At 43.9% G+C, this 22170-nt stretch overlaps 1 protein-coding gene across 4 annotated transcripts in view; it reads left to right on the top strand.

Annotated features, from left to right (window-relative positions):
- crfb2 (cytokine receptor family member b2) overlaps positions 1–22170 on the top strand; it is a 44684-nt gene that overhangs the window by 13364 nt on the left and 9150 nt on the right. Inside the window, exons 1-5 of one of the 4 annotated variants that reach the window (XM_061692275.1) lie at positions 2507–2588; positions 2657–2852; positions 4933–5108; positions 13626–13774; positions 19871–20030. In XM_061692275.1, coding sequence (XP_061548259.1) covers positions 4994–5108; positions 13626–13774; positions 19871–20030 — 424 coding nt within the window. In that variant the 5' untranslated portion in view covers positions 2507–2588; positions 2657–2852; positions 4933–4993. Of the gene's footprint in view, positions 1–1937; positions 2068–2506; positions 2853–4932; positions 5109–13625; positions 13775–19870; positions 20031–22170 lie in introns of those variants that run through there. The other 3 variants (XM_061692272.1, XM_061692274.1, XM_061692273.1) reach the window with 3 other exon arrangements.

The raw sequence follows: 22170 nt of genomic DNA on the forward strand, positions 1-22170 counted from the left end.
ACAGTTTATTTAGTTTGGGTAAATAAATTAATGTTATAATTTAGTTAAGCAACTTGATTTGACGGTGTGTGATGGCTATAATGATTCAATTGGTGAAGTGATTTAGGCCTTCAGGTGATTCACATCAGTTTTATTTAACTTTGTGAAGAAGTCAAATGTACTTTATAATTGGTCTCGTGAATTAATTCATTGCTTGTATGGCTAGTACTGGTGTGGCGTTTAGGCCAAGTGAAGAGGCATCAAAAACAAGAAGTGATTCAAAGAGAAAAATTCAAAACCTTTTTTGTCAAGAAATTCAAAATATATAAATAAATAAAAATAAATAAAAATAAAAAAAATCCCCCCGAACATTTCAAAACAATATGAAAATTAAAATCAAATAGATTTTTTTTTTAAATAAAAAAATTCAAACCCAGAGTGATTAAAACAGACAAGGAATGAATTAATAAGCTCCACTTTGTAACAGAAATCTGTTAATTAACTGTGGTTACTGTAAGCAGTTGTGAGTTTTAATTCGTCAGAAGGTGTTGTGCACGTTTACTGGCGGAAGGTGGCGGTGTTGCTGTATAGCAGTGGCGACGCTTTCCGACGGGGAAACTCGTTAGAGTCTCACGTTGTAAATCCCAAAACTGCTTAAAGATACCAGGCATAAAGCTTTAAACAAAGATCGCGGTGTAGCGGACATGCGCCACAGAGACTCGCACCCACTCGAGAACCCTACTCCTCCACGCTGCCCTGCTGTGAGACGGCGACTAGGACAATGCCTAGTGTACGTCAAGTGGACCTTAACCTAATTAGCATCTTCCTGTCAAATCTTGATTCCTGTCTTCAAAAAACGCCTTCCCGGACCAAATGGTTGGGGAAGACTATGTGGTTAATATTCACCCATGCGTGTGAGGCGCCACCAACTGGTGTTGTTGGTTGTTTGTTCCTATGTGCCCTGCGATTGGCTGGCAACCAGTTCAGGGTGTACCCCGCCTCCTGCCCGATGATAGCTGGGATAGGCTCCAGCACGCCCGCGACCCCTAGTGAGAAGAAGCGGCTCAGAAAATGGATGGATGGATGTTTAACACAACGTCCCAACTTCATCATATTAAAGATAGCAGGGTGATGTAGTCATGTGTATTGATAGCAAATTAAAATTGATTGGGAACCTTCCAAACATTAGAAAACTAACTTTAAAATGTTTCATCACAATTACCACACTATTGTCCGTAATATTGCAATTCATTATGAATTCACGGCATGCTGACCGACTGGTTACCACATCTGCCTCACAGTTCTGAGGGCACGGGGTCAAATCTGGCCCCGCCTGTGTGGAGTTTGCATGTTCTCCCCGTGCCTGCGTGGGTTTTCTTCGGGTACTCTGGTTTCCTCCCACATCCCAAAAACATGCATGGTAGGTTGATTGAGGAATCAATTGTCCATAGGTGTGCCTGTTAGTGCGAATGGTGTTTTGTCTACGTGCCCTGCGATTGGCTGGCGACCATCATTCCAGTCTTCTCAGTGCTTACATTCTATAATTACATCATGTTTAAACTTTTAATGTTGTTATCAACAAACTAGATAATTCCAATATTTTTTTAATGGAGACATAACATTAAATATATGACTATATATTCTTAAACATGGGAAGCTTAGTTGTACTGGTGTCTGTAATAAACAAACTTGAACTCACTGGATGATTGCTGACTTTGTAACCAGAACTCATAGTTACCATGGATTCATGTTCAGATGAAAAGATTGTTGTTTGTTTTTTGGCAAAGCATCATTTCAATGATAAACAAATAATAGTGCAGTCAATGAAAACAATAAAAAACATAGGGTGATTCACTACACTTACAAATGACTTAAGCATTTCACTTGTAAAGAGATGAGGAATGCACAGACATGTTTATATGCAATCGATTACAGGATCCTTTGTGTTTGTTTTTCAGCTTTGAGTGAACTTCCCCAACCAGTGAACGTGTTGATCAACTCCATTAATTTCATTCATATGCTAACATGGGAACCTGGACCAGGCACACCTGCGGATCTTTATTACCAAATCAGTGTCAATACAGATATGTGAGTTTCTTCATTCTTGAATTTTATTTTTTCATTTAATTCAGTGACATAAATCACAGCTTTATTCCAAGGCAGCCTGTTCTTATTAGTATTAAGTATCATTGTACCTTGAAGTATGGCCACAACCAGTTCTGTGAGGCTATGCTTGTCTTTAAAAACATTTGGAATAATTCGTTCCAAAGCCCAGACTATTGCCCTAAGAGCAATTTACCATACAGACAATATTTTAAGTAACATTTCAACTTTGTCATACAAATATGAGCAGATCTTCGATCCATCCATCCATTTTATTTCACTTATCCATTGTCGGGTCTTGGGGGCAGCAGCCTAAGCAGGGAAACCAAGACTTCCCTCTCCACAACCACTTCGTGCAGCTCTTCCAGGGGATCCCTAGGCGTTCAACAGGCCAGTCGAGAGCCATAGTGTCTCCAGCATATCCTAAGCTGTCCCCGGGGGCTCCTCCTGGTGGGACATGCCCTGAACACCTCACCAGGAGAGGGTCCAGGAGGCCTCCTAACCAGGTGCCCATTCCACCACATCTGGCTTCTTTTGATGTGAAATTTAGTTAATCAAGAGCTATATCTTACAGCTAAGCTTCTTCCTCACTACAAAAGACCAATGCAGAGTCTGCATCACTGCAGACTGCACTAATCTGCCTGTTGATCTCCCGCTTCATTCTTCCATCACTCGTGAAAAAGTCCTACACTTGGTGCAGGATCTCATCCCCCACCCGGAGAGAGCACTCCACCCTTTTCTGGGTGTGGACCATAACCTCAGGTTTGGAGGTGATGATTCTCATCCCAATTGCTTCACACTTGACTACGAACCGCTCCAGCGAGAGTTAAAGATATTAGCACGATGGATCCAGCAAAATCACATTATTTGCAAAAAGCACAGATGTTATACTGAGGTGACAAAACTAGAAAATTCCATCCATAAAGGTTATGAACAGATTGGTGAAAAAGGGCAGTCTTGGCGGGGTCATGAAGTTGGGACGTTGTGTTAAACATAAATAAAAACAGAATACAATGATTTGCAAGTCATGTTCAACCTATATTAAGTTGAATCTACTACAAAGACAATACATTTAATATTCAAACTAATAAAACTTATTGTTTTTAGCAAATAATCATTAACTTAGAATTTTATGGCTGCAACACGTTCCAAAAAAGCTGGGACAGGTGGCAAAAAAGACTGAGAAAGTTGAGGAATGCTCATCAAACACCTGTTTGGAACATCCCACAGGTGAACCGGGTAATTGGGAACAGGTGGGTGCCATGATTGGGTATAAAATGAGCTTCCCTGAATTGCTCAGTCATTCCCAAGCAAAGATGGGGTGAGGTTCACCTCTTTGTGAACAAGTGTGTGAGAAAATAGTCGAACAGTTTAAGGACAATGTTCCTCAACATACAATTGCAAGGAATTTAGGGATTCTGTCATCTACGGTCCATAATATCATCAAAAGGTTCAGAGAATCTGGAGAAATCACTGCATGTCAGCGGCAAGGCCGAAAACAAACATTGAATGCCCGTGACCTTCGATCTCTCAGGCAGCACTGCATCAAAAACCACACCATTAAGGCACCATTAATGCTGAAAGGTACATACAGGTTTTGGAGAAACATATGCTGCCATCCAAGCAACGTCTTTTTCATGGACGCACCTGCTTATTTCAGCAAGACAATGCCAAACCAGATTCTACACGTGTTACAACAGCGTGGCTTCGTAGTAAAAGAGTGTGGGTACTAGACTGGCCTGCCGGCAGTCCAGACCTGTCTCCCCTTGAATACGTGTGGTGTATTATGAAGCGTAAAATACGGCAACGAATACCCTGTAGAACAGCTGAAGCTGTACTACATCAAGCAAAAATGGGAAAGAATTCCACCTACAAAGCTTCGACAATTAGTGTCCTCAGTTCCCAAACGTTTATTGAATGTTGTTAAAAGAAAAGGTGATGTAACACAGTGGTAAACATGATCCTGTCCCAGCTTTTTTGGAACGTGTTGCAGCCATAAAATTCAAAGTTCATGATTATTTGCTAAATACAATCAAGTTTACCAGTTTGAACATTAAATATTTTGTCTTTGTCGTGTATTCAATTAAATATAGGTTGAACATGATTTGCAAATCATTGTGTTAAACAAATAAAACCAGAATACAACATCCCAACTTCATTGGAATTGGGGTTGTAATATGAAAATGTCACATGATTGATTTCTTCATTCTGTAAGAACAAAACCAACAAAACATAAATTTCACAAATAAATAAATAAATTTACTGTAAGTGAATGTGAATTTTGCTGTTGCCATTCACCTTGGTAAGTGCCACTCTCATATCAGAGGAACGGACTTCGTTATTACAATTCACAACAAAGTCTTCCTTTTCTTCATGTTATTTCTACAATCCTCGAAAAGGGTTGATTGGTGAGAGTACAATTTTTGGGCTGTTTTTTTTATTATTGGATGCACTGTTTGACGGCACAGCAATGCTCCTCAAGTCAACTGTATTGTTGAAATGTTGTTAAATAAAGATAGTTTAAAAAAGAACAAAGCATTTCAACTCTAGACCCAGTGCCGCAATTGTAAACGCCGTTTTGAACGACATGAACAAGGAACTCAAAATGCAGTGTAAAAAGGCTTTTGTGGATAAAGCACGCACGCACACGCGGTATGTGTCAAGTCCGCCATCGAACCCCAGCGACTGCCTACCCCTGGGGTTCGATCGAACCCAGGTTGAGAACAGCTGCTCTTAATGCATTACAATTGAAGAGAATACACATACCCACTATTTCTAATTTCCCCCCCAAATCAAAGCTGTCTGGCTTACCTTAAAGATTGCTTGCATTTCTGTTATTTCATCCTTCAGGGGTACTACCTGGGTCCCAGTGGCTGCCTGTCAGCATGTCCAGTACCCATTGGTTTGCAACATGACAGAGGCCTTCTCCGATCCAAGGCAGGTCTACATAACCCAAGTTACAGCCAAGCGGCAAGGTCAGACCTCTCGACCAACGACAGTCTCAGGATTCCTGCCCATCAAAGACAGTCAGTGACACTTAATTTAATTTAAATTTAATTAACATTTTCTAATCCGGCCTCCACTGTGTGGAGTTTGCATGTTCTTCCCATGCCTGTGTGGGTTTTTTCCAGGTACTCCAGTTTTCTCCCACATCCCAAAAACATGCATGGTAGTTTGATTGAGGACTCTAAATTGCCCTTAAATGTGAATGTAAGTGGGAATGGTTGTTTGTGTGTGCCCTGTGATTGGCTGGCGACCAGTTCAGGGTGAACCCCGCCCCCTGCCCGATGATAGCTGGGATAGGCTCCAGCACGTCCGCGACCCTAATGAGGAGAAGGGGCTCAGAAAATGGATGGATGGATGGATTCGTTGGCCCACAGAACACTTTGCATCAGTCCATCTTAGATGAGCTCGGGCCCAGAGAAGCCGGCGGCGTTTCTGGGTGTTGTTGATAAATGGCTTTTGCTTTGCATAGTAGAGTCACAAGTTGCACTTACGGATGTAGCGCCGAACTGTATTTACTGACATTGGTTTTCTGAAGTGTTCCTGAGCCCATGTGGTCATATCCTTTACACATTTGTCGGTTTTTGATGCAGTGCCGCCTGTGGGATCGAAGGTCACAGGTATTCAATGTTGGTTTTCTTACATGCAGTGATTTCTCCAGATTCTCTGAACCTTTTGATGATATTTTGGACCGCAGATGATGAAATCCCGAAATTCCTTGCAATTGTACGTTGAGGAACGTTGTCCTTAAACTGTTCGACTATTTTCTCACGCATCTTTGCTTGTGAATGCCTGACCAATTCAGCGAAGCTCCTTTTATCACCCACCTGTTCCCTGTTCACCTGTTCAACAGGAACAGCGATCCCAAAAAGCACACACAAACAAGGGCAGTACAAGCACCTACAGTCTCATTACATTATTTCTATCTGCTACGACATTGTTGATAAAACTATACCCCAGATGCATAAAGAAGTTCAAGTGTATTGCCATAGATGTGGAGAAACCAAATTCTATTTGCTATATACTGACAGCAAAACAAATGAATAAATAAATACATTTTAAAAACTAAAAATTGAAACTAAAAAACTAAATTGAACTTGAATTGTTATTTTGCACTGTAAAAGTATAACTTGTATTTATTGTTTATTGAGGTTATGTTTCATGGTTTTCTAATTTATTCTTTATTCAATCTATTGAATTGTAGAATATTCTTATGTTTAAGCTAAGCAGTGGTTACGTTGGTTAATATTGTTTTTATATCTAATATAATTAATTTTATTCAATTGTTGTACAATCTTATGTTTAAAGTTACTTGTACCCATTGGTTAATAATAAATCGTTCATTTTTTCCTCATACTTACTGATGCTAATTATTGTTCTCTGAGTAATACAACCCCAATTCCAATGAAGTTGGGACGTTTTGTTAAACAAATAAAAACAGAGTACAATGGTTTGCAAATCATGTTCAACAACTTAAAAACATGCACACTTAATAGCTAAATGCTGCTTCACCATGTTTTCTTTGGACTCTGTGCTCCACTATTTGACCCGAGTCTGTCGATCTCAGAGCCCTACAGGGTTTATATTCCATTAGCATTTCATTCATCTATTCAGGACTTAAACAGTTTTGTGATTTATAGACCAGTAGCAGAACTTTAAAATCTATTCTCAAGATGACTGTAAGCCAGTGTAAAGACTTTAGAATTTGAGTAAGATGCTCTGACCTCTTTGTTCTGGTCAGAACCCGAGCCTGCATATACAAAAAAAACAAAAACAAAAAACTGCATTTTGTATATACTTGTATTTTGTTTTGTGTGAAATAAAAATTGGCTTGATGACAGAGGTGTCAAAAGTATTCACGTTACTCAAGTAGAAGTATACTGTCGATATTGGGGTTTAAGAAGACTTCTGCAGAAGTTGAAGTATTAATTCGAGCCTTATACTCAAGTAAAGGTATAAAAGTAATGGTTTCAAAACTACGTAATGTGTAAAGGTCATGCAAGGGGGAAAAAAATCCATTAAGTGCAGCACATACTAAAGTTGTTTTGGCATCCAACCATTTGGAAGAATTCTTCCAGGTATGGCCAGGAAGGTTGGCTGGGCTTCTGGCTATCAACCTCATCGCTGCAGGTACTCAGTTGGGACTTCTGTTTGTAAGTTCTCTGCCATGGACATCTTCGAGGCTAGCTGGCTATACGTCTGCTCTCTATATCCTTGTGTGAACTTTTGTCTTTGATTTGTTACCTGTGTCATGTGCAGGTGCGAAGGATCGCTTGCAAACCAATAGGATGTCGGAATGGTATCGAGAGCTGCCAATCTATACAAATTCACTTCCAGAACAATTTGTCCAAATTTCTTTATTTTTATTTTTTTTATTTTGTCAAGAACACTACAATGGGTCAGTTATTGCAGTATATTTTGTAATAGGATAAAAAGAATTCTGCATACTGTTAAATTCCACAACATAATCATTACTTCCCATGGGTTCACCTCCTGTGGGAGGGCCTAAGGGTGTCGGATGCAGTGTGAGCTAGGATGCGGCCAATGGCGGGGACCTTGGGACCTCCCTGGCTATGGAATCTAGCTCTTGGGACATGGCACGTCAATTCTCTGCCTGGGAAAGAGCCAAAGCTGATGTGCGAGGTCGAGAAATTCAAACTCGATATAGTTGGGCTCGCCTCAACACACAGCTTGGGCCCTGGTACCAATCTTCGTGAGAGATGTTGGACTCCTTTCCACTCTGGAGTTGCCCACAGGGAGAGAAGCCGAGCAGGTGTGGGCATACTTATTGCCTCATGGCTCAGTCCCTGTACTTTGGGCTTCACCCCAGTTGACGAGAGGGTAGCATCCCTCTGCCTTCGTGTGGGGGAATGGGGCTTGTCTGTAGTTTGTGCCTATGCAGCAGACAACCGCTCAGAGTACTCTGCCTTTTTGGAGTCCTTGGAAGGGGTGCTAGGGACCGCCCCTGCTGGGCACTCGCTCATTCTCCTGGGGGACTTCAATGCTCACGTGGGCAATGACAGTGAGACCTTGGAAGGGTGAGATTCGGCGGAATGCCCCCAACCCCCACCCTGGTCCGAACTCGAGTGATGCTTTGTTATTGGAGTTGTGTGCTTGTCATGGACTGTCAATAATGAACACCATGTTCAAACATAGGAGTGTCCATACATGCACTGGGCACCAGGACACCCAAGGTCGCAGTTCGGTGATTAATTTTCTGGTCGTGTCATCGGACTTGCATCCTGATGTCTTGTACACCGGGGTGAGAAGAGAGGGGCGGAGCTATCAACTGATCACCACCTAGTGGTGTGTTGGCGCCGATGGTGAGGGAAAATGCCGGTCCGACCTGGCAGACCCAAACTTATTGTGAGGCAGAGTCCCTTGTCAGAACGAGTTTCAACTCTCACATCCGGCATAAGGAGAAAGTGAAACTCATTTCGGCTGCTTGTATCCGGGATCTTGTTCTTTCGGTCACGACCCACAGCTCGTGGCTATAGGTGAAGGTAGGAACGTAGCTCGACCGGTAAATAGCTTTCGGCTTAGCTCCTTCTTCACTACAACAGACCGATACAAAGTCCGGATCACTGCAGACGGTGCACCGATCCGCATGTCGATCTCGTGTTCCATTCTTCCCTCACTCGTGAACAAGACCCCAAGATATTTGAACTCCTCCACTTGGGGCAGGATTTCCTCCCCGACCTGGAGAGGGCACGCCACCCTTTTCCAACTGAGGACCATGGTCTCAGATTTGGAGGTTCTGATTCTCATCCCAGCCGCTTCACACTAGGCTGCGAACTACTCCAGTGAGAGTTGGAGATCACGGCTTGATGAAGCCAACAGAACCACATCATCTGCAAAAAGCAAACATGCAGTACTGAGGGCACCAAACCGAACCCTCTCTACGCCTCGGCTGCACCTAGAAATTCTGTCAATAAAAGTTATGAACAGAATCGGTGACAAAGACCAGCCTTGGCGGAGTCCAACACTCACTGGAAACGAGTCTGACTTACTGCCGGCAATGCGTACCGAACTCTGACACTGGCCGTACAGGGACCAAACAGCCCATATCAGGTGGTTTGTTATCCCATACTCGCTGAGCTGGAGAAGCTTGGATGAAAGGAGTTCAGGGATGAAGGTGTTGAACGCTGAGCTGAAGTCCACGAACAGGATCCTCGCGTAGGTCCCTGCACTGTCGAGGTGTTCTAGGATGAAGTTGCAGTCCCATGTTGACTGAATCATCCGCAGACCTGTTCGCTTGGTCTGCAAAATGCAGGGGGTTCAGCAGGCGACCTGTGACACTCTTGAGGTGGTCCAGCACGAGACGTTCAAAGGACTTCATGACCACAGATGTCAAAGTGACAGGCCTGTAGTCATTCAGATCAGAGATTGCAGGTTTGTTGGGGACTGGAATTATGGTGGAGCGTTTGAAACAGGATGGTACTTCGCACAGTTCCAGAGATCTATTGAAGATCTGTGTGAAGACTGGAGCGAGCTGGTCCGCGCAGACTTTGGGGCAGGATGGGGACACATGGTCTGGGCCTGCCGCTTTGTTAATCTTTTGTTGTTTGAAGATGCGTCTCACATCCTGTCCATGGATGGTTAACGCAGAAGTCAGAGGTGTGATTGTGGTCGGGGTGCGGCCGGGTGGGTGTGGGGTGTGAAACTGGCCTTTTCAAATCTGCAGTAGAAGGTATTCAAGTCGTTGGCTAGTGTGCTATTGTTCTCAGCTTGGGGGGGATCGTCGCTTGTAATTAGTCAGCGATTGGAATGCATGCCAGACTGATTTAGAGTCGTTTGCGCTAAACTGTTTTTCCAACTTTGCTGCATAGTTCCTCTTTGCAATGTTAATTTCTTTCGTGAGCTGGTTTCTAGCGCAATTATACAGGGCCCTGTCCCCGCTCTGATATGCGTCCTCCTTAGCTTGGCGAAGCTGCTTAAGTTTAGCAGTGAACCACGGCTTGTTGTTGTTGACTGTGCGAAATGATTTTGTTGGTACACACACATCTTCACAGAAACTGATATAGGATGTAACAGTATCCGTATATTCATCCAGGCTGCCAGCTGAATTTTCAAAGACACTACAGTCTGTGCAGTCAAAGCAGCTTTGAAGTTCCATCTTTGCTTCATCGGTCCACTCTTTCACTGTTTTCACTGTAGGCTTCGCGCATTTAAGTTCTTGCCTGTACGTCGGTATTAAGTGAATTAAGCAGTGATCAGACGAGCCCAGGACGGCACGAGGTATAGCACGGTATGTGTTTTTTAGCGTAGTGTAGCAGTGGTCTAAAATGTTATTTTCCCTGGTAGGACAGTCGATGTGCTGCTTGTATTTAGGGAGTTCGTGGTTGAGTTTAGCTTTGTTAAAGTCCCCGAGAATAATGAGGGGTGAGTCCGGGTGTTTTTTTTCAATTTCGTTGATTTGTTCGGCGAGCGTTAGCAGTGCGGTGTTCGTGTTAGCTTGTGGCGGAATATAGGCGCCAGCGAGAGTGAATGATGCTAACTCACACGGCGAGTAGAATGGCTTACAGTTCAAAAACAGCGACTCCATATGCGGGCTGCAGTGTGTGCTGAGCTCCGTGACATCCGTACACCATTTTTCGTTGATATAGAAGCATATCCCGCCGCCCTTTGTTTTCCCCGATGATTCCATGTCGCGGTCCACTCGATGAATATGGAAGCCGGGAAGCATGACTGGGCCATCGGGTACAGCATCGCAAAGCCAGGTCTCCGTGAAGCACATGGCGGCGGTACGGCCGAAGTCTTTACTGGTCTTTAACAGAAGATAAGGCTCGTCCATTTTGTTGGGTAGGGAGCGTACATTCGCGAGGTGGATCGACAGGAACGCCAATCTGTGTCCTCTCTTGCGGAGTTTTCACCTGAATGCCAGCACGCTTCCCTCTGTGGCGCCGTTTCCGTCTCCATGCGCCGAAAACCGCGGACGCCGCCCCGGTAAGTAACTTGGGGGAAAAAAACTGAGCGGATTTGCGAAAGTTGGTGACAGAAAGTCCGGAGTAGCCTCCTTGATGGTTAGCAAGTCTCCCCTTGTGTAAGTGAGTCGTGTAAGGTCTCCAAAGACGGACGAAAAAACACAAAAACAAAAACAATACTAGAGAGCGCGCGTTACCGAGGCGACCACACTGGTAGGCGCCATCTTGGTTGTATCTCAGATTCAGGAGGAGCAGTGTGGTTTTCATCCTGCCCATGGAACAGTGGACCATCTCTACACATTCAGCAAGGTCCTCGAAGGTGCATGGGAGATAGCCTAACCAGTCCACATGTGCTTTGTGGACTTGGAGAAGGCGTTCGACTGTGTCCCCCAGGGGGTCCTGGGTTGGACACAAGGCTGCCCTCTCTCACCTATTTTGTCAATTATGTATATGGACAGAATTTCTAGGTGCAGCCGAAGCATTGAGGGGTTCCGGTTTGGTTACCGTTTTTTGAAGATCATGTGGTTCTTTTGGCTTCATCAAGCCACGATGTTCAACTCTCACTGCAGCGGTTCACATTCGATGGTGAAGCGGTTGAGATTAAAATCAGCACCTCCAAATCTGGGGCCATGGTTCTCAGTCGGAAAAGGGTGGCATGCCCTCTCCGGGTTGAGGACGTGATCCTGCCCCAAGGGGAAGAGTTCAAGTATCTCAGGGTCTTGTTCAAGAGTGAGGGAAGTTTCGAGCTGGAGACCAACCGGCTGATCAGTGCAGCGTCTACAGTGATGCAGACTCTGTATCGGTCTGTCGTGTTAAAGAAGTCGCTGAGCCGCAAGGCAAAGGTCTCGATTTACCGGTCGATCTACGTTCCTACCCTCACCTATGGTAACAAGCTGTGGGTTGTGACCGAAAGAACAAGATCGCCGATACAAGCGGCCAAAATGACTTTCCTCCTCAGGGTGTCCGGGCTCTCCCTTAGAGGTATTGTGAGAAGCTTGGTCATCCGGGAGAAGTTCAGAGGTGAACCGCTGCTCTTCTGCATTGAGGGGAGTCAGATAAGGTTGCTTAGGCATCTGGTTAGGATCTCCCCTGGAAGGCTCCCTGGTGAGGTGTTCCAGGCACGTCCCACCGGGAGGAGGCCCCAGGGACAACACAGGACATGCTGGAGAGACTACGTCTCTCGGCTGGCCTGGGAGAGAGCTTGACGAAGTGTTTCGGAGGAAGGAAGTCTGTTAAGCTGCTCCCCCAGTGACCTGACCCTGGAAAAGCAGAAGAAAATGGATGGATGGATAATCATGACTCTGTTATCATAATTGTAAATAAATTATGGCTTCAATATTTATTTTATTTAAAAAATATATGATAAACTGGAGAGTGACAGAAGTAACCCTTTACATCACCAAGTGTGAGTATAAAAATGGTTGAAATGGTAAAATATTTAAATGTTTATTAATATTCTTTTCAATTACACTAAAATTGTTGGGACGATTCACTTGTGACATAATAATCCTCAAGAAGTATTTTAAGGACTTTACCTAACTCAGGATGTTTCTTAAATTCACACTTTTTAGTTGATGATAGAGTTAATATTCAAAATAATAAATAATGATAAATATTAGTAGGCTAACTTAAACTGTCACAAAAAAGTGGCCTAAACTACAAAACTCAGCTTTTGTCAGAATTGAACAAAATTTCAGGGATGCGTGAGTGTGTTTGCTTTGGACCCTCAAATGACTAGCCCTAGGTTGATCCAGCCACGTCGTGCAAACTTAGATTAGTGACTTGTGCATTGATGAAGAAAGGAGATGGCTAGTTAATTAACAAATGTGAATTCCAGGACACATTCACCATTAATGTTTCATACGTATGTGGCGGCAATATGCTTCAATTCGACGTCAAGCGGTACAGGCTGCACATAAACGCGGGCTCACCCCGCAGCCAGCATCAGGGCTTCTCTTCCCAAGCGATTAAGCTGGGAAATCCAGTGAGTCTGCCACTCGGCTCCAAATTGAAGCATTTTACGAAGTGGTGGCAACCACACTATGAACTGTGAGAGAACGGCGTCCACACGCCAGAATGAGCGCACAGAGGCAGGGCTTTTGAAGAGGGTGAGCAACACCGCATCTGCAGTTGCCATCTGGAACAATCAGTATTACGCATGTAACACGTTATTCAGTGATTTCCTTAACAAAATACGGACAATCCGTAACATTTGACAGCTACTTCTCATCCAACCACAATAAAACTCACTCTATCCTGCATGGCACAATTTGTCTGGAAAAGTTTTTTTTTCTATGGTTTTGAACAATGACAAGCCGGAATCAATATCATCCAAAATGAAAAAGAACGAGGCTTTTTCAAGGCTAGTTTAAGGAGTAGAAAGTACAGATCTGTGGGTGTAAATGTAAGGAGTATAAATAAAAATAAATACTAAAGTATAGATACCTAAAATTTTTACTTGAGTAAGTTAACAAAGTATTTGTACTTTGTTACTTGAGACCGCTGGTTGATGATCCCCCCCACCCCCCACCACCCAAAAACAACAACAGTGTTTATGATAAAAGATGTCATATTGTTTAATCAGGCTTCACTTTCTCTTCAATTTGTATGATTTAGCTCACCTGGACCTACCAGTGGTGGCTGTAACCCCTTGTGGAAAAAATCTGTGTGTGGACCTTCTGCCTCATCTGCAGCATCTGAGGGAATTCTACAACTCACTCAGTTACCAACTCAGGATCAACAGCAGTGGTGCGGCCAGTGCTCTGGTAATTTTGAGGACTGACATCCTAACAAAATACAGATAATACTTTGTTTTGATCATATGGGTAGAAGCAAAATCATGCATTGTAAAAATGCATTATACATAGGTAGAAGGATTTTCCAGAATTTTGAGGTCAACTTTGGGTGTGCGTATTATACATGGGTGCGCATTATACATGAGAAATTACGGTACTTCTAGAGAAAGCGGAGAGTCCAACTGTTCTGCAATATTAGGCTCAACGACAGGGTTCTATATATCTCGAAGAAATTTGTGAATTTTAGTTTTCCTGTACCGCGGTGTCCAGGAAAGTGGGTTGTATGAAGGAGTAATACCGTAATTTCTCGTGTATAATGCGCATTTTCCCCCCCAAAAAATTGTCCAAAGTCAATAGTGTGCATTATACATAGGTATAGGGGGAAATGAAAAAAAAACTTTCACATTTTATAAATGTATGCCGCCATATAGTGGTGATGAAAAAGCTGTACACTTGAATTCCAATACGCTACCGCCCCCTAGAGGTTATGAGAAAGGGTGTACACTTTCATTCTAATATGCCACCGCCACCTAGTTTTTTTTGAAAAAGGTGTAGCCTACACTTTCATTCCAATATGACAAGGGTACGTACATATGACTGCATGTATGTACAATAGGCTCATAAATTTACATACCCTGGCAGAATTTGTGAAATTATTTTTAACTATGACGGATGACTGAACAACAACCATCATTAATTTCTTTTTGGTTATATTTTGTTTAATGGTAATGCTTTTCTGAAATGCTTGACCGTTTAATTTCAATCCCATTAAAATAGAATTAAATGTGTTTCGCCTGGCCCTTCATGTTTTCTTTAAAGAATTGTACCCATCTTCCAAATTCTGCTTGGGTAATCAAACATATGAGCAGAACTGTGTGTTTTCTCATTTATTTAAAAAAGTAGGGCTGTGAATTTCAAAATAAGAGGAAGTAAATTAAAAAAATAAATAAATAAAAAATAAATCAAAATAAAAAAATAAAGTATTACATGTTCAAATAAAGTGCTTAACTTCACAGTATTTTTTTTTGGGGGGGGGGAACAAAAATTAATGTTTGATCATATGGGTAGAAGCAAAATCATGCATTGTAAAAAGGCATTATACATACATAGAAGGGTTTTCCAGAATTTTTAGGTCAACTTTGGGGATGCGTATTATACATGGGTGCGCATTATACACGAGAAATTACAGTAGTCATGATCGGCAGCCCTAGAGGATTTTATAGGCTGCTCCCAGTGCTTCTCTTGCTCAGGTCTGCTTACTCAGTCCCAAACACCAAGCCTTGGTGGTTGAATTGTGCAGTTGTTCCACTAGAATAAATTGAGCGCCTGCCTGTAGTTTATTCTTTCCCGCTCACAGGTTTTCAGCAGAATTATCTGTTCCGGGGTAAAGTGGAGCATGCAGACCTCAGTGTATGATGTGACAGTGAACTTGTCACGATGAATATTCACAAGCCACCACATCAACATCACTGGGATCTTCGTGGTAACCTAAAACACTGTTGTACTTTGCCAATGATGTGCACTTTGGAACAACAATGCATGCAAAGCATGTGCCTAATACTAAAAAAGGATATGACCTCATGGTGTTTTGTGAAAAGTCCATTGCATCATCATCAGGAATAACTGTTATATAGCATACATCACATTGGGGTTCCTACAGTTCTAGGAGATCCACAACATCTGATACCTTTAATTTGTATTAAAAAAAAAAAACACTAAAACCTAGCCTAGCATCAAACCTGGTACAATGCTATTCCTATGGGCTCATCTGAAGTCTCTTAATTGCAACATTCCTAACGTCTCACTCCTCAAAACATTGAAAGATACCCAGAAGTTGTTCTCACCCCGCCATATTGAGGAGCTTTTCATTTGTTTTAAACATGAATCGAGGAGCGAGCATAGATGAGCTTCCATGGGCTATCTTAAATCAAGGGAAGTCTGATGTATCCTCTACTGAAGTTTTATAGCTCTGTTGTTTATTGAAAATGCAGCCGAACAGGAATGGTATTAGGGGATGTGTCTAAACACCTGTAAGAACCTGTGAGTTGATATCTTAATATAACCTGTGTTATCATTACTGGTGCCCAGCATCGCCAAGGGTCCACACAGCAGATCCGGAGCCAGAAGGATAGGGGTTCAAGTACAACCCCAATTCCAATGACGTTGGGACGTTGTGTTAAACATAAATAAAAACAGAATACGATGATTTGCAAATAATGTTAAACCTATATTTAATTGAATACACTACAACAAAATATATATTTAATGTTTAAACTGATAAACGTAGTTTTTAGCAAATAATCATTAACTTAGAATTTTATAGCTGCAACGCGTTTCAAAAAAGCTGGGTCAGGTGGCAAAAAAGTTTGTTTGGAAAATCCCACTGGTGAACAGGCTAATTGGGAGCAGGTGGGTGCCAAAATTCGTATTTTATATAGCTAGTGTTGCCAACTTGGTAATACAAGCCAGTACGAACTGGAGGCCGGTCCCATTCCTGGATAAATGCAGACGCTTGCGTCAGAAAGGGAATCGGGTCTAAAACTCTGCCAAACAGATATGAGGGTTCATCCAAATAATTCTGTACCAGATTGGTCATGGCCCGGATTAACAATGTTCGCCACTGGGGGCATTAACCTAGAGGGCACCGGTGGAAATTCACCTAGTGTGGGTTGAAGACGAAAGAGAGGTGGAAAGTGGGTTCTTAGGCAGAAAGAGAAGAGGAAAGCACATAGCCTAGAACTGAATGTGGTAACTTTGAATGTTCGGACTATGACAGGAAAAGCTCGGGAGTTGGTTGACATGATGATAAGGAGAAAGGTTGATATATTGCATGTCCAGGAGAGCAGGTGGAAAGGCAGTAAGGCTAGAAGATTAGGGGCAGGGTTTAAATTATTTTACCATGATGTAAATGGGAAGAGAAATGCAGTAGGGGTTATTTTAAAGGAAGAGTTAGCTCAGAATTTCTTGGAGGTGAAAAGAGTGTCAGATAAAATGATGAGGCTGAAATGTGTTGGTGTTATGTGTAATGTAATTGGTGCCTATGCACCACGGGTAGGATGTGACCGAGTGGTGAAAGACAAATTCTGGAAGGAGCTAGACAAAGTAGTTCTGAACAGCCCAGACAGAAAGAGAGTCATGATAGGTGCAGATTGTAATGGACATGTTGGTGAAGGAAACAGGGGTGATGAAGAAGTGATGGGTAAGTACGGCATCCAGGAAAGGAATTTGGAGGAACAGATGGTGGTAGACTTTGCAAAAAGGATGGAAACGGCTGTAGTGAACACTTTTTTTCCCCAGAAGAGGCAGTAACATAGGGTGACCTACAAGAGTGGAGGTAGAAGCACGCAGGTGGATTACATCTTGTGCAGACGATGTAATATGAAGGAGGTTACCAACTGTAAGGTAGTGGTAGGGAAGAGTGTCGCTAGACAGCATAGGATGGTGGTGTATAAAATGACTCTGGTGGTGGGGAGGAAGATTAGGAAGACAAAGGCAGAGAAGAGAACCATGTGGTGGAAGCTGAGACAGGACGAGTGTTGTGCAGCTTTTCGGGAACAGGTGAGACAGGCTCTCGGTGGACAGGAGGAGCTTCCAGAAGACTGGACCACTGCAGCCAAGGTGATCAGAGAGGCAGGCAGGAGAGTACTTGGTGTATCTTCTGGCAGGAAAAGAGAGAAGAAAACTTGGTGGTGGAACCACACAGTACAGGAAATCATACAAGGAAAAAGGTTACCGAAGAAGAAGTGGGACACTGAGAGGACCGAGGAGAGGCGAAAGGAATACATTGAGATGCGACACAGGGCAAAGGTAGAGGTGGCAAAGGCAAAACAAGAGGCATATGATGACATGTATGGCAGGTTGGACACTAAAGAAGGAGAAAAGGATCTATACAGGCTGGCCAGACAGAGGGATAGAGATGGGAAGGATGTGCAGCAGGTTAGGGTGATTAAGGATAGAGATGGAAATATGTTGACTGGTGCCAGCAGCGTGCTAGCTAGATGGAAAGAATACTTCGACGAGTTGATGAATGAGGAAAATGAGAGAAAAGGGAGAGTAGAAGAGGCAAGTGTGGTGAACCAGGAAGTGGCAATGATTAGTAAGGGGGAAATTAGAAAGGCATTAAAGAGGATGAAAAATGGAAAGGCAGTTGGTCCTGACGACATTCCTGTGGAGGTATGGAAGCATCTAGGAGAGGTGGCTGTGGAGTTTTTGACCAGCTTGTTCAATAGAATTCTAGTGTGTGAGAAGATGCCTGAGGAATGGAGGAAAAGTGTACTGGTGCCCATTTTTAAGAACAAAGGTGATGTGCAGAGCTGTGGGAACTATAGAGGAATAAAGTTGATGAGCCACACAATGAAGTTATGGGAAAGAGTAGTGGAGGCTAGACTCAGGACAGAAGTGAGTATTTGCGAGCAACAGTATGGTTTCTTGCCTAGAAAGAGTACCACAGATGCATTATTTGCCTTGAGGATGTTGATGGAAAAATACAGAGAAGGTCAGAAGGAGCTACATTGTGTCTTTGTAGATCTAGAGAAAGCGTATGACAGAGTACCCAGAGAGGAACTGTGGTACTGCATGCGGAAGTCTGGAGTGGCAGAGAAGTATGTTAGAATAATACAGGACATGTACGAGGGCAGCAGAACAGCGGTGAGGTGTGCTGTAGGTGTGACAGACGAATTTAAGGTGGAGGTGGGACTGCATCAGGGATCAGCCCTGAGCCCCTTCCTTTTTGCAGTGGTGATGGATAGGCTGACAGATGAGGTTAGACTGGAATCCCCGTGGACCATGATGTTTGCAGATGACATTGTGATCTGCAGTGAAAGCAGGGAGCAGCTGGAGGAACAGTTAGAAAGATAGAGGAATGCACTGGAAAGAAGAGGAATGAAGATTAGCCGAAGTAAAACAGAATATATGTGCATGAATGAGAGGGGTGGTGGGGGAAGAGTGAGGCTTCAGGGAGAAGAGATAGCAAGGGTGGAGGTCTTTAAATAGTTGGGGTAAACAGTCCAGAGCAATGGGGAGTGTGGTCAGGAAGTGAAGAAACGGGTCAAAGCAGGTTGGAACGGGTGGAGGAAGGTGTCAGGTGTGTTATGTGACAATTTGAAATTAAAATTAGTTATGTGAAAATTTGAAATTAGCTCATCAGAGGGACAGCCGAGGTTCGATGTTTTGGAGACAAAGTTAGAGAGAGCAGACTTGGATGGTTTGGACACGTCCAGAGGAGAAATAGTGAGTATATTGGTAGAAGGATGATGAGGATGGAGCTGCCAGGCAAGAGAGCTAGAGGAAGACCAAAGAGAAGGTTGATGGATGTCGTGAGGGAAGACATGATGGCAGTTGGTGTTCGAGAGGAGGATGCAGGAGATAGGCTTACATGGAAAAGGATGACGCGCTGTGGCGAACCCTAACGGGACAAGCCGAAAGGAAAAGAAGAAGAAGAAGAGGCATCCCAAGTCTCAGTTGAGATGCATCACTTCTTCACACCAATTCATTGATGCCATCTTGTGGTATTTTAGGAGATTACAGAAACAGCACAAAATTGCAAATAGGTGAGTTTTCAGCAAATCGCTGAGAATATCCATCCATCCATTTTATGTACCGCTTATCCTCAAAAGAATGTGAAAAGCTGAATTTGTGAAAAGCTGAATTTGTGAATAGCGAACCGCAAATTGGTGGGGGTTCACTATATAGTATCTATTTGTGTAGGTTAGGTGCTCTTAGAGATTGCATGGCTGTCAATCTAAGTTACGATAAATTGATTTTCTGTACTTTACACAACGTACAAATTAAGCAACTGAGTGAATTCACAAGAAGGACATAATACCCAAGCTATCTGACTGCTGACATTTTGTCATGATTGGCTCTTCCTATTCTGATTTTTGGCATCAGAAAGCTAAAGCCCACTGTTTCAGATCAACTTCTGTTTCCGCTCCTTTACGTTTGCAGTTCAACGGTTGGCAAGTAAAGTTATGAGGCCACTGTTTCACTCTAAAGTTTCGGAACGGTTTTATTTTACCTTGCACTAATATTGTACTGCATCTGTGTGGTCTCTGTTGTTGGGTACAGTTTTTTCAGGAAACCAAATCTCTGAAGGGAACTGTTCTGAAGAACCTTGCTCCCGGCAGGCAATACTGCATCTCAGTTCAGTTCTCTGACAGCCTTGTCCCAAGGGAGTCCAACTACAGCCACCATCATTGTGTCATTAGCCCAGGGAATTACAAATCAGGTAAATAGTCCTTCTTATATTTTGGCATCCTATCGTTCAGCTTACATTCTGAATGTATGTACATTTAGTCCAACTTTATTTATAAAGTGTCAGATCCAACATAAGTTATCTCAAGGCATGATTTATGAGGAGCAGGTGTATGCATGCAAAGTTTGGTGCTGGAGCCCCTTATTCCCTTGATTTCCAAAGTGCCCTTTCTTTCAGTGTGTGTGTGTGTATATATATATGTAGACAGACAGACACACGTCTCTCGGGTGTCTCTGTTTGCAAGACGTTCGGAGCGGGCACGTTGTGTCCGCTTCTGTTCCCTCGGACTGAGCTCGGGCCCCCAAACTGGGTAGCTCAGAGTGCTTGCAGGATGCTCTACAGGCGGGGATGGTCCGATGTGTCCTCGTCACCTCGGGTGAGGTGGGCTACTTCTCGGAACTCAGGGTTGACATAAAGGACATTGGAACTCTCGAGAGAAAAAGCCAAGTGGGCTCGGACAGGGCTAATGGGGCTTGCTCGAGCTTTAGATGATTTCGATTAAGCTCAGGGGAACCAAGTACGGAGGGATTCTACCCATTGCTAAGTGGTCCATGGATGAAGCGATTTACACGTAGCATGTCATTCATCAATGTGGTAACAATCTGTGTGTGAGGATAATCCGTTTGGACCACTGACAGCAGTTTACTTATGCTCTGTTTAGTGTGGTTCAGGATGACACTGTGAGTGTTGAGGACGAGGATAGTGCCCTTTTGTGTCTCGCCTAACGATTGGAGGTTAGAGGTTTGTCTCTCCATGCTACGTCGGATGTTATGAATTTCAGTTTGGAGTTCTCCAATTTGTTTCTTAACCGTGTTTAAGATGATGGCGTTAACTGTGGAGGTTCCTATGCTAAACAATGTGCCAAGGGAGGCGGCAGCCATAAGTAGGCCCCCTACAAAACGCTTTGAACGTCTGGGGATTCCGCTCTGGGTTTCCCGAGGTTGTGTCTTGATGGTACTACACACATCACCGGTGGGGGCGCTGAGGATACCCGTTATTTCGGTCGTTATGTTTTTGGTTGGCGGCGCAGCAGCGCGTTCAGTTTCACCAGTGTCTCGTTCGGGCGTCTGCATTGGCAGACATGGTGCAGTCCTTGGCGTGGCAAGGATGCTGTCACTGAGGTTGGACCTGCTTGACCGGTCCGGTCTCAGTGTGTGGACCATCCTCCGTTTTGTGCATCATGGGCGGAGTCTTGTGTGACCCCCTCCCCCTTTCGCACGAAGCCACGAATGGTGATGAAGTGCGCTTCACGGAGGCGCAATAACGAAAGTCCACGCTAATGCGAATGCAGCGCGCAGGAAAGAAGACGAGAAGGAGCGCCGGTCACGGCGAGGCACAGAAAGATCAAAAGAAAGGCAGGCAACTTTGCCATCATGTACAATGTGGAACAGAAGAGGAAGGCTGGGAACCAGCACAGAAGGAGGCTCACATCACCAGTGGATGCTGCAGGTGAATTAGAAGAGCCGGGGCCCAGGCGTGGCTTGAGTGAGAGGTGGGTTGGTAGGAGGTGCACTTTGCAAGTTCCAGAGAAGAAGTGCACGGGGAGTCTGAGGTCTCTAAGGAGAGACAAAACCGTGTGCTGTTGAAGCCATGTATGTGTAAAAGTCACGGAAGAAGAAAGAAGACTTAGCAGCCCTCGACGGAGCGGGCCAGCTCTGTAGAGAAGTCACTATGAAGCTCAGCGTGATGGCTGACAATGCAGTCCATTGTTTAGGGGCAGAGTCCACAAATTGCTTTTCGAAGGGCAGAATATTTGTATTTATTTGAGGGTCGAGTGGCCTCAAAAGGTCGAGAGCAACTCCAGTGTCACAGGGGCGACCCCTGGCAGGCCTGCTTGGTATCGCAGGTGCAGTCCCCCCTTTTATAAGATTGTCAACCGTTTGCTGTTGTATTCGATGGGTCTGAGTGAGGCCCAGGTGCAAGTCTGTTAGGCTTGCAGTCTCGTGAGTCTTTATCAAATGACGCGCCGTGTTTGTTTAACGCTGTTGTTCGTCATCGGAACTTAGGACATCAGCATCCGCAAGGATCTGCCGCACGTTAGTTTCAACATCGGGATAAGGGAGTAGGCGACTATCACACGGTGTTTCCGGTGCAGGCGAGTTGGTTCTCGATG

This window comes from Phycodurus eques, chromosome 12, assembly GCF_024500275.1.
Source record: "Phycodurus eques isolate BA_2022a chromosome 12, UOR_Pequ_1.1, whole genome shotgun sequence".
Classification (NCBI taxonomy): domain Eukaryota; kingdom Metazoa; phylum Chordata; class Actinopteri; order Syngnathiformes; family Syngnathidae; genus Phycodurus; species Phycodurus eques.